The 15,560-nt window shown below is 42.8% G+C and overlaps 1 protein-coding gene across 1 annotated transcript in view; it reads left to right on the forward strand.

The window, feature by feature from the left end:
* SMG1 (SMG1 nonsense mediated mRNA decay associated PI3K related kinase) overlaps nt 1-15,560 on the forward strand; it is a 140,010-nt gene that overhangs the window by 14,766 nt on the left and 109,684 nt on the right. The window contains exons 3-9 of the mRNA XM_075179748.1: nt 299-448; nt 3,616-3,752; nt 4,284-4,342; nt 5,149-5,362; nt 11,939-12,064; nt 14,020-14,092; nt 14,662-14,759. Of these exons, the coding sequence (XP_075035849.1) occupies nt 299-448; nt 3,616-3,752; nt 4,284-4,342; nt 5,149-5,362; nt 11,939-12,064; nt 14,020-14,092; nt 14,662-14,759 (857 nt within the window). The remainder of the gene's footprint in view (nt 1-298; nt 449-3,615; nt 3,753-4,283; nt 4,343-5,148; nt 5,363-11,938; nt 12,065-14,019; nt 14,093-14,661; nt 14,760-15,560) is intronic.

Raw genomic sequence — 15,560 nt, forward strand, 5'->3', positions numbered from 1 at the left:
TTATCACTAGTTACGCTAAATGCATTTTATATCAAAGTTTTCTTAAACTTTTAATCGTTTGAGGAACTGCTTAATCAGTGTTGCAGCATTTGTTGACGTGCCCAATAGTCCCAACCTTATTCGTATCAATTCTGTGTATACTTAGTTATACCAACCATGCCTGAAATGTAATGTTTCTTCATCGTGCAGTTGGATATTGGGAGTTTCCCACTACACAATATTTACCAATCACTTCATATATTTTAGCATTTCAGAGTTTATTTCATCTATAAGAAATGTTTGCTCTTTTGTTCTCTAGATAGCTACAGCGTCAATGGTGGATCTGGAGAAAGTGCTTTTGGTCGGAAGTCGTTGGGGCAAGAGCTGAGGGTTAACAATGTGAGCCCTGATTTCACTGTCCAGCATGGAAACCGTGCTTTATCTACAAAAGATATGAGGAAATCCCAGGGTAGGTTATGTCTGGTATCTTTCATAGTGTTGTACAAACTAATTTAACATATTTTTTTTAAGCCCCTTGGATAAACTTTCATTCTAGTTGTTGGTAACTGTAATCACTATTGTACCACTTTTAAGATGCATCTGTCGCCTACACACAGTAAGGTATGTTATGGATGCGCTGTAAGTGCACAGGCTTGTAGACGTGTGTGGTGATCATGTGCTTTCCATTTGAGTGATCCATGTCTACATTGAGAATCGTTCCTTGAATTTTCTATAGAGCACCATGGCTCTTCCTCACCATTTAGAGGACAAGAGAGTTTTTTGGTGATCTGGTTTGACACTTATGCATATTTTCAGAAATTGGGTTGAAATGTATTTTATGTTGGTTGCAGGCTTTCCTCCTGCAGACTCACCACGATCACTGTGCCTCTAATATATATGGCTTAACAAAGCTAACTGTAATTTAAAACTGTCACATTTAGGGATAAATTTATCAAGCTGTGTCAAAAACTGTGATTTCTCTTTCCTACCATTGGGGGACACTGCGTGACATTAGGGTATAGTAGGTGGGACTAGAAGTTTAGGCACTTATCAACTTATTTGTTCCTTAGACTCCTACCCTACTATGCCCCTCCTATCCAGCTCAGACCTCAGTTTTGTATAACCAAGCCAGGAAGAAAGGAGAAGCAATACAGAAAATAGCACCAAAAACAGCACTACTTTCAATGCAAGGGAGGGTGCGCAGTGTCCCCAATAAAGTAAGAGAAATAGAATTTACGGTGAGTCTTCTTTCTTTCCTACCATTGGGGCACACTGCGAGACATTGGGACATACCAAAGCTGCCTCTAAGGGAGGAATTGCTCTGGAACAGCTGCACACAACATCCTGCAGCCAAAGCTCGCTCGGATGCAAAGCCATGCCACTAAGAACTGTGCAGAAGTTGTGGACGTTGCCACTGTGCACAATTGCTCCTGTGAAGCACCCCGACGTGCTGTCTCAGAAGCACCAACACCCCCGGAGAGTGAGCTTTAAAAGTCACTTGGACAGGATGAAGGTCACGAACAGAATCCAACAGAATGGTGGAAGAGATGTAGAGGATAAGAGACTATTTGGAAACTGGCCAATCCCGCTATTGAGCGTCTGAAACGACGAAGAGGGCATTAGTCTCACTGTCAGAGACGATGCGGTCAAGAGCACAAACCACGTCCAGCAGACGAGGAGTGTCACGCGAAAAGGGGAAAGAATAAGAGAATTCTTAAGCACAAACCCCTGCGTCAAGTGAGATCCAAACACTATCCTCTGAATTAATACTGCCCGGTGCAACGCACTGCTCTATCCTCTTGGAGAAGTAAAATGTGGGAGTGCAGTCCACACTCCCAACACCGAACCCCAGCGAACCAAGGCGATATCTAAGGGGTCACCCCTACCCTGGGTGACATAATTTCCCAAAATCGGAGGGTCAAGGGAGGCCAAAGGAAGCGCTCTGATGACGAAATCTAGATTCCATGGCTTCATGGCCATGGCTGACCAACCAAAGGGGGGCTGAATCTGAAGAAAAGACAACCTCCCATGATCCTGTAAACCAGTGCTAGATGGAGAGCACCAGAGGCTGTACTTTGAGAGAACCAAAGTGGAGTCTCATATTGGAGCCAGGTAGCGAAAGAAAACAATTTAGAGAGCCAGCACAGGGACGTGTGAAAGCATTGTGATTCGCACCAAACGCTGCACAATTCCCAGACCAATGAAAACGGGTGTGGAAGATGCTACACAGGCTGTAGTCAAGGTACCCAGCAGTCTCCTGCGAAGAATCTCTTGCCTAAGACCCAGGTTTCCAACGCCATGACACCAAGCTAGACGAGATGAAAAAAGTGGCAGGGAAGGCCCCTGAACTATAAGATCTTCCGGCATTGAAAGGGTGGCATCAGCACCAGCCGCCGAATGTATGAGAACCATGTTCTGCGAGGCAAACGAGGATCCACCAGGTTAGCTGGAAGCCGCCCCATTTAAACACTTTTCAGCACTCGTGAGAACTTGGGACATGAAAGAGAAAAGACTTGCCGTAAATTCTATTTCTCTTACTCTATTGGGGGACACTGCGCACCCTCCCTTGCATTGAAAGTAGTGCTGTTTTTGGTGCTATTTTCTGTATTGCTTCTCCTTTCTTCCTGGCTTGGTTATACAAAACTGAGGTCTGAGCTGGATAGGAGGGGCATAGTAGGGGAGGAGTGTAAGGAACAAAGAAGTTGATAAGTGCCTAAACTTCTAGTCCCACCTACTATACCCTAATGTCTCGCAGTGTCCCCCAATGGAGTAAGAGAAATTGATTTTACGCTGAGTAAAATCTTCTTTTTGTAAAATGTACTAAATAAATAACTAGAATCCGATGGCTATAGGCAACATCTCCACTTTTTCAAACCTGCAGCATGATAAATTTACTCAGTCCTTTGTGTTGTACAACTACTAGTGTAGCAAGACCAAGTTAGTTCAGCAGTGTATGGAACATAATGTAGACAAATTAGATTAAAGTGAACCATTTATGACTCAAAATATGAAGGTGGACAAATTGCTCCTCTCACACCCAAGTGTGTGTGTTTAATCGACTAAACTTTTTTTAATTGTTTCAAAGTAATTTATAACACTGCTAAAGATCTCCGCCCATAATGGTCTATTTAAAATTATGCAAAGTGATGTTGAAACTCACTAACTTTTACTTTTACCAATGAGCATAGGGGTTTTTGTTTTATTTTATTTTTTTGTGGGAGGGGGGGTTTGAGTGTGTGTGTGTTCAATTGCCGTTTTCAAAATTAAGCTACTGTGGTATCACAACACTTTGAAGGTCTCTGCTATTAGCAAATGTTTAATTTCTTTCATACTTTTTATGCAGAATTGTTGGGATGCCATTTGATAAGATTGCTGACTGTCAAGTATGTATGGTATAATGGCCCTGTAGCACAAGACATATTGTGTTTGTGTTTTACTGGTGTTTGATAAAGATGCCTTTACAGTGTTGTGGCTGATACTCCTGAAGAATCTGTGAGAGGCAGCCGTAATAATTTGGTTAATATAAACAATAAGCGTTACTTATGTCTCTTTCAAACTGTTGCAGGCACAGAGAGTTTGTGTATTTTTTTACTATTTCGCATTCGGCTTAAAATGTGAATTATAATAATTTTGTAGAGCGATCGCTGTCCTACTCTGACGAGTCTCGGCTGTCGAATCTTCTTCGGAGGATCACCCGGGAGGACGACAGGGACCGAAGACTGGCTACTGTTAAGCAGCTGAAAGAATTTATTCAGCAGCCAGAAAACAAAATGGTGAGGAACTTTTTACTTATTTATTGTTTCTTACTTTTAATCAATCTTGCTTTATTAATAAAGCATAAATTATTTTATATATGGTCTTCGCAGTTTTTAAATCTGTCATATCGCATGATTTAAAATGCATGTCTCATCATGTACAGCCACCCTGACTCAAGTTTACAAGTAACCGATCACCATCATTCCACCAATCATGCTGCCGTGCAGTCAACATCATTCTTCATTTCACCCTGTTTTGAAAGGAAATTATACTGGAACATGTTTTATTTAGAAAACAAGTGAAGCATTTCTTCCTAAATAAAATAAGGAGATTTGTGTCGGATAGCATCATGGCCCAGCATGCAACATGTTATGTACCTTTTGCAGGGGGCATTAGGTTTCTTATAAAGATTAGCTTATATGGACAAATATAATGGCAATAAGCCCAGAGAATATTCCACTCCAGTTGTACTGTCCTATCAATTGGCCATTGTCTCCCCTTAACTTTGATTTTTAAGAGTAATGCAATATGTTTATACTTTTATATAGGTGCTGGTTAAACAACTTGACAATATCCTGACCGCTATACACGACGTGTTAAATGAAAGGTATGTCTCCCTGGATAAATTCTCCTAGTGGTTTATCACTGTCAAATGTTTATAGAGTTAAAATAGATTTGTGATTATACCCCTGGTAAAACATATTTTGTTATTCCTGAAGTATTTGTTAACCTGGGACATGACCACAAAGGATTTGTTTGTCATTCCTCTTATATTGAATAAGTAGGTGCTGGCCGACGTGTGTATGTATGTAATTACATTATAATATACATTCTTTAGTGCCAGGTACATTCGTATACTGTTAAGTGAAATACTGTGTATCTTTTGAGTAAATGTGGCATATTCAAGTGTTGGAAGTACCTTACTACATATTCTAGAACTGAAAATATGCATTGGAACATTAGTGGTTAATATTCTAACCTCACTTTATCCAAGTGCCAATCCTACCACTCATGCTTTACAGAGCTCCTGTAGTGATAACCATCTTCAAAATGCTACCAGAATTAATATGACCTTATGAGCTAGTGTTGGGCAGTTAACCCATTTCTCTCATTGAACCCATTGACGATCCATAAGGAGCTTCACAAGTCTGGGGCTTTTTGTTTTGCTGCACTAGGAAGTAGATTTTCAATTAATTTAATTTTCTTTTTAGAGTATTATTTCCATTAAAATTGCCTATTGATTTTGCCAATGCTGTAAGTTGTTGAGTCTTTAAAATTGGCAGTTGTGTAGCAAGAAAAATTAGAGTACAGCAGACTTGCTGGAACTTCTGTTTGTAATTAAGATTGGCTAGTAATTATTACATGTGTAATATGAATACATACTTAGAGTTTTGTCTTGTTCTGTTCCTCCAGTAGTAAACTACTCCAAGAACTGCGGCAGGAGGGGGCACAGTGCTTGGGCTTGCTCTGTGCTGCTCTGAGCTATGAGGCAGAGAAGATCTTTAAGTGGATTTTTAGTAAATTTAGCTCATCTTCTAAAGACGAAGTCAAACTTCTTTTCCTGTGTGCCACCTACAAAGCTCTGGAAACTGTTGGAGAAAAGAAGGCCTTTTCATCAGTAATGCAGGTGAGTAATGAACTACAATCGTGTTTCTCAAATCTAGTCTTTATGGGTTGAATGCATTCTTCAAGTCTTCTGACTTCTCTAACTAGTCACACACAGATTCTAGGGTAGGTCCTGCTGCAAGTGTGGGAGGCACAATGACAGTTTTCGTCATCAGGCTTCGCCCACCATTGTGTTTTGCGTCCTGATGGAGGCGGGACCTGATTCGAATCGGAATGTCGCCTGCCCACCTCACTAAAAAAGTGGGATTCGGGAGAGTACCCTACTCTCCTGAGACATCTCCCAGACTCCCTGAAATTCAGGAGTCTCGAGGACATTCCAAGACAGTAAGCAACTAAGCAGACTGTAAGCAATTATGCTGCAAATGAGACCGCAAATGTCTTTTTAATTGTATCCCTCCTGTCATTGTGTTTCTCTTCTTATACCTATTCCCAACTGGATAGAAAAGTTTGTGAAGTTCATTCTACTTCTACTGTCTGTTGAGCACTGAAACATGCTTTACATTTTTTTGGGTCGTTTTTTAACTTTGTCTTGGGAAACAATCATTAGAATCATGAAAAAAATAATCTGTTCACTAGTTTAGTATATTTAGGGCTATATGCGGTTATCAAGAAAATACTAGCCAGTTTGGGAGTTGTGATAGAGGCTTGCTTATTAGAGGTCTTGTCATATAGGAAAATGTAATTTCTCTATCCTCCTTTGGGGGACACCGGGGACATTGGGGTATAGAGTAGGGACAGGGCGAACTAGCACTTTAAACTTCTGTTTACTAAAACTTAGCTCCTCCCCCTCTATACCCCACTTCCTGTAAGCCTCAGTCTAGTTTAAGTGCCCGGCGAACGGGCTGCGTCTGGGCTGATTAGCAGCCCTAATCTGTTTATTTTATTGTTTGTATGTTAATCAGAGACTTGTGTCTCTTGTCCCTGACAGCCGACGGCTCACTGAGCCGCGTAGGTGGCTGTCGGTCACCGCTTGTAGCACTCCCTGGCTTCGGTTATGGAGGGTCCGGTCTTAAGTAACCTGGCTTCCCCTTCCTCCTTGTCTTTGTCTGGCAGTTGTTTAAAAACACTCTGCCGAACCGACAGCGTGACAACAAGTCGGGAGAGTGAAAGGTACAGCGCGGAATTGCAGTATACAGTGCACAGCATGGACGGCTGTGCACTGTCTGGAGGGGCATAAGAGGTGCCTCTTTTGCCAGCCCCCTTTCCCAACGTTCTCGTGCCCTCCTAGGAGCCGGGCACAGTTGCCGTCAGCTGTGTCCGTCCTCCTGTTCTGACAGGCAAAAGACTGCGACACTGCGTGAGGAGGGATGGCACAAGGTAAGTGAACCCTCTCCAAATACAGTGCTGGGAGAGAGGGCGTAGTAAGACGCAGTATGTCCCCTGTGTCAGGCTGCCTCTTATTAGGGGCAGTCATTTCAAAAAAATAAATCTATTTTTAGCTCGGGGGACTGGGTCAGGCTAGGGTCACTGGATTGGTTGAGGGGGTTGTCCTGCTTGCCAATCCAGTGCTGGGCACTGGGGGGGAGAGGTGTTTCTCTATTGCACTTCCATCTTGGTGGTCTCTCACTCCTTTGTGTGCAGACACCAGAATAGCCAGCCATTTTATAGCTCCAGCTTCTCCCCTTTTCTGTCCTGAATCCTGTAAGATAAAGGGTTGGGGGTTGTTGCTTTCCCGGGTTTTGTCTCTTACTCCGTGGGGCTATTTGGCTGTATTGCAGGCTCACTTTCTGTTCAGATTTTTGTGCTGCTTGTCATCTATACTGTGATTTGTTCACTGTTTATTACACTGTTTTGAGTGTGTTTTGTCCCATCTGGTAACATGTCATTTAAGGGAAAATCAATGCGTGTTAAGGCTGGTGTTACATCTATGTTGAGTTTCACCTGTGCTGCCTGTAAAGTTAAGCTAGCATGTGGACAGTCAGGCGCCCAGGCTCTGTGCGCAGCCTGTCAGTCTTCAGAGAGCATACAGTGTGAAACAGCAGCTGCTAGTTCAGATATGGCAGAACCTGCCTGGGCTCGGTCTCTTTCCAATACAGTGGCTGAACTTGCTCAGTTGGTGCGGTCACAGGCTGTGGCTGCTCCATCTTTCAATTCCGCTACCACTGTAGTGAATGACATGGGTTCTGGTTCACTGAGTCAGGGTTTAACTGTTTCTACCCCGGCGGAGTCTGTAGAAGCAGCTTGGGTACAGGGACTTGCATCCTCTGTACAGGGTTTGGTTTCGGTTTCTTACTCTTGAGAGAGGATGTTGCATTTTTCTGCATCACGTAAGCGTAAGTGGGTGGCGGCACCTCTTCAGGGAAATGAGTCAGATTCTGACTGTTGTTCCCAGGAGGAGTGTGAATTAGCGGTGGATTCTGACGTGGATGCTCCTTCGGTGATGGAGGAGGTTCATTCTGATCGTCAGTGTTGAGGAGTTAATACAGGCTGTGTGTCGGGTACTTGATTTTTCTGAGGAAGAGGTTCTTGATGCTGCAGAGGCTTCTCTATTTGCGCGCCTGGAAAAGAAATCTCTCTCTTTCCCCGCTTCTTACCAATTGGATGATTTGTTGTCTGAGCCTTGGGCTTCCCCAGATAGGAAGTTCCAAGTATATCGGCGACCGCAGGCTTTTTATCCTTTTCCTCCTGAAGTTCTTGCGAAATGGGAGACGCCTCCATGTGTGGATGCTGCTGTTGCAAAGTTAGCCAAAGTAACTACTATTCCTCTTCCTAACGCAGCTACTCTTAAGGATGCTGCAGACCGTAAGGTTGAGGCCGTCCTTAAGTCCATTTTCGTGGCAGCAGATGCCTCTTTGAGGCCTGCCTTGGCATCTGCTTGGGTTAACAAGGCTGTAGAAAGCTGGTCAGAACAGCTGTCTGAAGGTTTGTTGGTAGGCAGGCCGTCCTCTGAACTGCTTCCATTAGTGGAGCAAATTCAGACGACGACAGATTATTTATGAGACAGCTATGGACGCGGAACTGATTGGGGCACGTATTTCTGCCTCTGCAGTTTCGGCTCGTCTGACTCTCTGGCTTAAGTCCTGGGAGGGAGAATTCATGGTGGCTCTAGACATCAATGATGCCTATCTAGAAGGGTCATCAGTCCCTCTTGAGGTTTGCAGTCCGATCAGAGTGCTTCCAATTTCAGGCTCTTCCCTTTGGGCTGGCCACAGCCCCGCATGTCTTCACCAAGATCATGGCGGTCATGGCTGCTCTGCTAAGGTCCAAGGGGATTACAATCATCACTTACCTGGACGATCTTCTTTTAAAGGCAGATTCTCCAGAGGTGCTTCAGTAGTCATCCAGACTCTAGAATCGCACGGTTGGATTCTCCACTTCAAAAAGTCCAAGTTGATCCCATCCCAGCGGATGATGTTTTTGGGTCTTTTATTCGACATCCAACAATGACTGGTGTTCTTACCTCGGGACAAGATTGCCTTGCAGAAGATATTGAAAACTCTCTTGGTGGCAAAACAGCCCTCTGTGCATTTCGGCATGAGAGTTCTGGGCAAGATGGTTTTGACTTTCGAGGCAAGCCAGTTTGCTCAGTTTCATGCACGGCAGTTCCAGTTGGAACTTCTGTCTCAATGGAACAAATCTCATCTGAATCTGGTGGCCCAGGTATTCTGCCTGTTTCTGCAAATACGTCTGTAGCTTCTTTGGTGGTTGAACAAACAAGATATCTGCAGGGGACGCCAATTCTCAGTTTGGAATTGGATCTTGATCACAACGGATGTCGGCCTTTGAGGTTGAGAGTCTGTCTGTCATCACGCTCGTTTTCAGGGTCTCGTTTTCCAAGCTTCTAATCAATCTCTTGGAACTGCGAGCAGTGTTTCATGCTCTTATGAGCGCTTAATGCTTGTTGCAGGGAAGGCCAGTGAAGATTCAGTTGGACAAAGCCACAGCGGTGGCATACCTCAAACATCAGGGCGGCACCAAGAGTCCCTTGGCCATGCGGGAGAGACACAATTTTTTTTAGTGGGCCAAGGTTCACGTTCCGGCGCTCATGGTCATCTTTATTCCCGGAATAGAAAATTGGGAAGCAGATTTCCTAAGCAGACAGTCTCTGCATCCGTGGCGAATGGTCCCTCCATTCGGCGGTGTTTCGTCAGTTGGTGGAATGGTGGGGTCAGCCGGATGTCTCGAGCCAGAGATCCTACCATGGCATCTACCGCTGCTGCGGTAGATGCCATGTCTGTCCCTTGGAGGGTACCGCTTAGTGTACCTTATCCCACCGGTAGCCATGCTTCCAAGGGTGTTAAAAAAGGTAAAGAGGGAGGGTGTTCCAGTCCTTCTAGTAGCGCCGGATTGGGCGCGAAGGGCCTGGTATACCGACGTGCGCTCCATGGCAGGAGCTCGGTCGTGGCGTTTGCTGCTATGCCCAGACCTATTAACTCTAGGTCCCTTTTGTCATCTAGGTTTACAACGTCTGGCTTTAACGGCGTGGCTGTTGAAGCTAAGATTCTGCAAGCTAAGGGTTTTACCGAACGTATGGTGCAGATCATGCTTCGGGATCGTAAACCGGGTTCTGCAAAGATCTATCATCGAGTCTGGAAGACACATTAGCTGGTGTGAAGAGAAGGGATTTCCTACTTCTTTTCGCTTGGCCAGGTTACTCAGGTTCTTGCAGGACGGGTTGGATGCAGGTTTGCGCCTTAGTTTTCTTAAGGGTCAGGTGTCTGCCCTTTCGGTCTTCTTTCAAAGACGACTTGCTGTCATACATGATGTCCAAACTTTCATTCAGGACGTGCTCCATGTACAACCTCCATATGTTCCTTCGGTAGCACCATGGGATTTGAATTTGGTGTTGAATGCTTTACAACATCAGCCTTTTGAACCCTTGGAATTTAAATTTCTGACTTGAAAGACGGTTTTCCTTTTTGGCCATATCTACAGCAAGAAGAGTTTCAGAGCTTGCTGCTTTATCTTGCAAATCTCCTCTTGTTTTACATGAAGACAGGGCTGCTCTTCGAACAAAGCCCTCTTTCCTTCCTAAAGTTGTGTCTAGATTTCATTTAAATCAGGACATTGTCATTCCTGCCCTGACTAATTCTATGTGTCTGGATAACGATAATTCTATTAGATATCTCGATGTTGTCCGAGCCTTGCGCATTTATGTGCAAAGGTTTCAGAAGGTGCGCAGAACTGAGGATCTTTTGATTCTCTATGTTGATCACGAGAGGCTGGCCAGCTTCTAAGGTATTGCTAGGTGGATTACAGCTTTTATCCGCCAGGGAGCCTGTCCCAGATAATCTCCGGGCGCACTCTACAAGGTCTGTAAGTGCATCCTGGGTGGCCCGCTATGGTGCCTCCAGTGAACAGCTGTGTAAAGCGGCCACGTGGTCTTCGGTACACACATTCACTAAGTTTTACAAGTTTAATGTATTTGCATCCAAGGATGCAAGTTTTGGAAGGAAGATGCCTTGTGCCGTTTCTTCTGAGCGTTCCCTCCCGTGAGGCAGCTTTGGGATGTACTCGGTGTCCCCCAAAGGAGGATAGACATGTTACTGTTTGACATGTTGTCTCGTTGTTAACAAAACAACAACATTCTCTTAACAACAAGACCGCATGTCAAACAGTAAGAGAAACCAGAGCATTAAGGGTGGGCGCCTGGTGTCCCCCAATGGACTAAGAGAAACAGATTTTACGTAAGTACAAAAATCCAATTATAGCACAGTTTATTTTGTAATGCATAAATGTGAACTGTATGACATGGATAACTATCTCTATCGATCAAACAATCTCTATTGATCTATATCTAATCTTCGATCAGCCACAACGTTAAAACCGCTTGCCTTACGCCATTACAAACAGCTATATAAGACAGTGTCTTGGCGGGATCTGGTGCATGTCACAAAGCTGAGGTTACAGTCATTTGAGTTGTTGGGAGATCCCTGCAAGATTGACAAGCTGTTACTCAAACTTTGCCTGCTCAGAGCTCCTCTCTTCTAATATGACATCCTGCTGTAAGGGAGTATGATGGATACATTAGACATTAGTCAAGTATAAACACTATTTAATATATCAACCCACATACATACATACATACATACATACATATATGGTGAATTGGGATTGAACTATACAGGCACACAACCTATTCAGACTTGGTACTAGTTCTGCTTGTTCCAGGATAATATGGCATTAGTAGGGACAGGTATTTTTAAACATGTTCATTCTTTGGAAATTGTGCTTCTCCAGGAGAAAAAAATGTATAATGTAGGTGGGCATTTTTAACATCTCTGGATTGACAAATATTTGTGCTTGTTTATACAGGCTTATTGCTTTGTGCCCCAATCCTTTGTTTTATTAAAGGACATCTCTAGCTTTACTGTAGTTTTCATTCATTACATTTGCCTCTGGGACAGCTTCCAAAACGCTCTATTGTACCGCTGTAGTTGTTCTTGGCCCTTCTGTGTGGAGAGCTGAGGTACAAGGTGGCTTCAGGTAACACTGGATCCCCCTCCTATTAGCTATATGTGGGAGGCATGTTTAATTTAATGAAACCTCTGCTAGAGGTGCACTTGTCCTTTAACCTGTTGGTTTGATTTAGAAGATATCCGCTGTAAAAATTCTGTTTATTTTCCTTATATTACAGTTGGTAATGACCAGCCTGCAATCAATCTTGGAGAATGTGGATACTGCAGAATTACTGTGTAAATGTGTGAAATGCATCTTACTTGTGTCCCGGTGCTACCCCCATATTTTCAGTACAAACTTCAGAGTAAGCTCATTTATGTTCATGTGTTTTGGAATTGTATTTTTGTTTGTTTTATTATTCAGAGTGCAAGTTGTTTATCTGTGTATGTATGGTGAAATATTCTTAGAATATATGAAAAAAGAAAGCTTAAAGAAACATAGTGCCCATTAATATGGTATTTGGCCATTTGAACTTATTGAACAACACTTCACAGCATGATGGTTAACTAAAATAATTTGCTGCAATCTGCTTAAATCTGGCCAGTTTTAGTTGGTCTCCTTTCATTGACTGCAAACAAGATAGCAAACTGCTTCAAAATGTCAAATTGTCTATCATAAAGTAAAGTAAAGCTGGCCAGATCTGGTCAAAATCTCCAGGTTTGTAGACCCCATTTAAACCATTTAATAATGGGGGAGATGCAGAGGAGGAGTAAGTAAGGCATGTCCACCGACTCCATGGCAAAGCTGAATTGAATTTCAGAGATTATTTTAGCCAAAATGGGTGGTGATGGATTTTTCCAATTCTGAGCTATTGTGGCTCTAGTGGCTATCTACCCTGTGTCAGGACTGCTGTAGGGTATACAAGTGCCATTGTGGGGTCTGGAGCAATGAGTTTCCCAAGCACTGTAGATATTAAACCACTTCTCTCCAAAGTGGCTGAATGATTGGGCAGTCCCAAAAGACATGCATAATATCTCATACTTGAGTACACTATCAACAAAATTTTTACTTGAAAAGGCCATGTTTTGTGCAGTCTAGCGGATGGAAGATATAACCTATTAATCCGTTTGACTTGCATTTCTGTGCGAGTAAGTTGGTTGGACATGCGATACGAGGTGAGGTGTGGCGGTCTGTCTCACATTGCAACTGTGAAGGAGACTTGGTCGACAAATCTGTTGTATATACTGATACCAGAATTTTTTTCCTCCTTTGCTACCTCTCTTTGTTGGTCTATCTAGTATCTGAGCAGGGAGCAAACTTGGAGAATGCTGAGTATTAGAGATGTCTGTTATCCAGTGCCTATTTATTAAACATTTGTACACGTGTCTAGGCGGTACATTAAATTGGCCTGATAATGGTTGAAGGAGAGAGGGAAGTCCTGGAGAAACAGATTACTAAGGGAAGACATCCCCAGTTGGTACCAGTTCGTAAGAGTCAAATCTGGGATCAGCTTTGTCAGAGCTTTGAGACAAGTTTTTGGTGGGCAGCACTAGATCTTTTTTTCAACGCTACCATTCTATCTCACACTTTCAGGGTATCTAAGAGAAGAGTGAGCTCACATTTAGGTAAGGGTCTCAAACATTTGGGTGTCCATATGAGGCCTACTAAAGGGTACTCTGGGTGTAAGGGCTTTTCTAGGTCAAACCACGGTTTAGAGGAAGGAGGGAAGGACCAGTCAAGTTGCGGCCAAATACAAGCTTCCTGGTATTGTATCAATACACCTCTGTGTATAAGTAAAGTCTTGCATTTATAATTGAAGACGGGCTGTTTTTGCTTCCAGACGTATGTGACCATAATGTTATAGAATTGATGCATAAACCGCTTAGGAATAATATATATGGGATTGTGCGGAAGATGTACATTAACTTTGGTAATAACATTATATTAAAAGCCGCTATAAGGCCCAGCGCCAGGAGACCTCGTGTTTAATCCAGTTCTTGGTTAATTTGCAAAGTTGTAGGAGTAATGGTGTATTTCTTTTCTTTTGTAGTTTGGTTAGGGTAGCTTGGGAAATATTAATAGTGTGTGCTTCCAGTTTAGTAGCATTCAGTTTGCAGAGAGAGGTTTTACTATATTGATCGAGTATATCGTAGAAGGCTGACATCAAGATCTCTGGACTGGGTTAACCCCTTTTAAATGAACCTACGCTGACTTGTTAAACAATGCACTGCATACTAGACATCCTTTTATTAGCATTTGGGAAAATAGCATATTATATATATGTTTACATGTACAATTATTTTTTTTCCCCATTTACAGGATACTGTTGATATTTTGGTTGGATGGCACATAGATCACACACAGAAACATTCTCTCACGCAACAGGTGTCGGGTAAGATGACTTTTTTTTCTTTCTTTTTTTTTTTCCCCCCCCCATTTCCTCACACCCAGAGAAGCGCCAAGATTGGCACCTGTTATCATATGCATTGCTATCGTACATCCATTTTTTTTTTTCATACATTAGGAATTTATTCCCAGAAATGTGGTTGCCAGATTTACCACTTTATACCTGGAGGTGGTTTGCACCGCCATGGTCAGTTGAATTTTCTTGTTATATAGTATTTTTCTTAGCATTGTTTTGTTTACATAGTGGAATAAATCTTTTGCTGTCATTAAGAGCTGCTTGTCAACATACAATTATTTGATTAGTTAATGATTAAAAGAAAAATGCATGCAATGTGAGATACTAAAGTTCTTAGGCAAACGAGAATCATGACAAACATTTTAATAGTAGCATTACTGCTAAAACCAGCAAGACGGCCCCGATATAAGTAGTGAATTGTTCATCTAGGAAATAACTTATATCCACTAGCTTAGTTTTCTAACTGTTATATTTTTACAGTGTGGACTATGTGTTGAGTTTAGTCACTTATAAGTTTTATTTTTGGCTTGCTGTTGCAGGGTGGTTACAAAGTTTGGAGCCATTTTGGGTAGCGGATCTAGCATTTTCCACTACTCTGTTGGGCCAGTTTCTAGAAGACATGGAAGCCTATGCTGAAGTAAGGAACTGTTCACTACTTTGTTAAGTAGAATATTGTGTGAAGTTGATCGCAATGCCTATGCTGCTTTTAATATTATTTTTCAATTCTAATGCCAATATGATGATGAAGAAGATGATCAGGGTTTTAATTTATTGATAATTAATATTTCTCTTGAGCATTAAGGGAACACATTGGATTTGGTTTACCCTTGGGAGCCAAGGCACAGAATAAACAAGAATTTACTCCGCGATAAAGCTCCCTGTTTCTTTCTTGATTCTTTTCCCAGTGCCCTTCATAGGAGGTTGACCCACATCCCTTCCCCACATAATGCATGTGCTTTGGGTCATGTGTACACAATCCTGCCTTGTGTGTAAAGTATATAGTAAAAATTTAATGTTTAAAAAGTAGATTTGTCTCTTACCCTGGTGGTCCAGTGATGATTGGGATGAATCTGCTGTTGGTGTGCTGCAACTCTGGTTCCTGAACATTGTGGTTCCTGGGTGACTACCCCCACCACCACCTCCAGTGGAGGGGCAATGACAGTAGCCCATAAGCAAAGCTGCAAGATTTCGGCATCAGTGGGGCTTCTAATGGCACATCATAGATTCATATTGATCCAGGAGACTCTTTGCCTCCTGGCAGTCCAAGTACATAAAGCGCCACTCTGGGAGCCCTGAGGGCTTCAGAAACCATAGTATGGAGGACTTCTGCCTGGTGGTTGGCTACCATCCCTCTGCAACTGATGGAAGAGACTTTCGATCCTGGAGCAAGTAATTTGTGTGAAAGATAAAGATATATTATGCGGACAGGAGGATATAG

This window comes from Mixophyes fleayi, chromosome 7 (genome assembly GCF_038048845.1).
Source record: "Mixophyes fleayi isolate aMixFle1 chromosome 7, aMixFle1.hap1, whole genome shotgun sequence".
Classification (NCBI taxonomy): Eukaryota; Metazoa; Chordata; class Amphibia; order Anura; family Limnodynastidae; genus Mixophyes; species Mixophyes fleayi.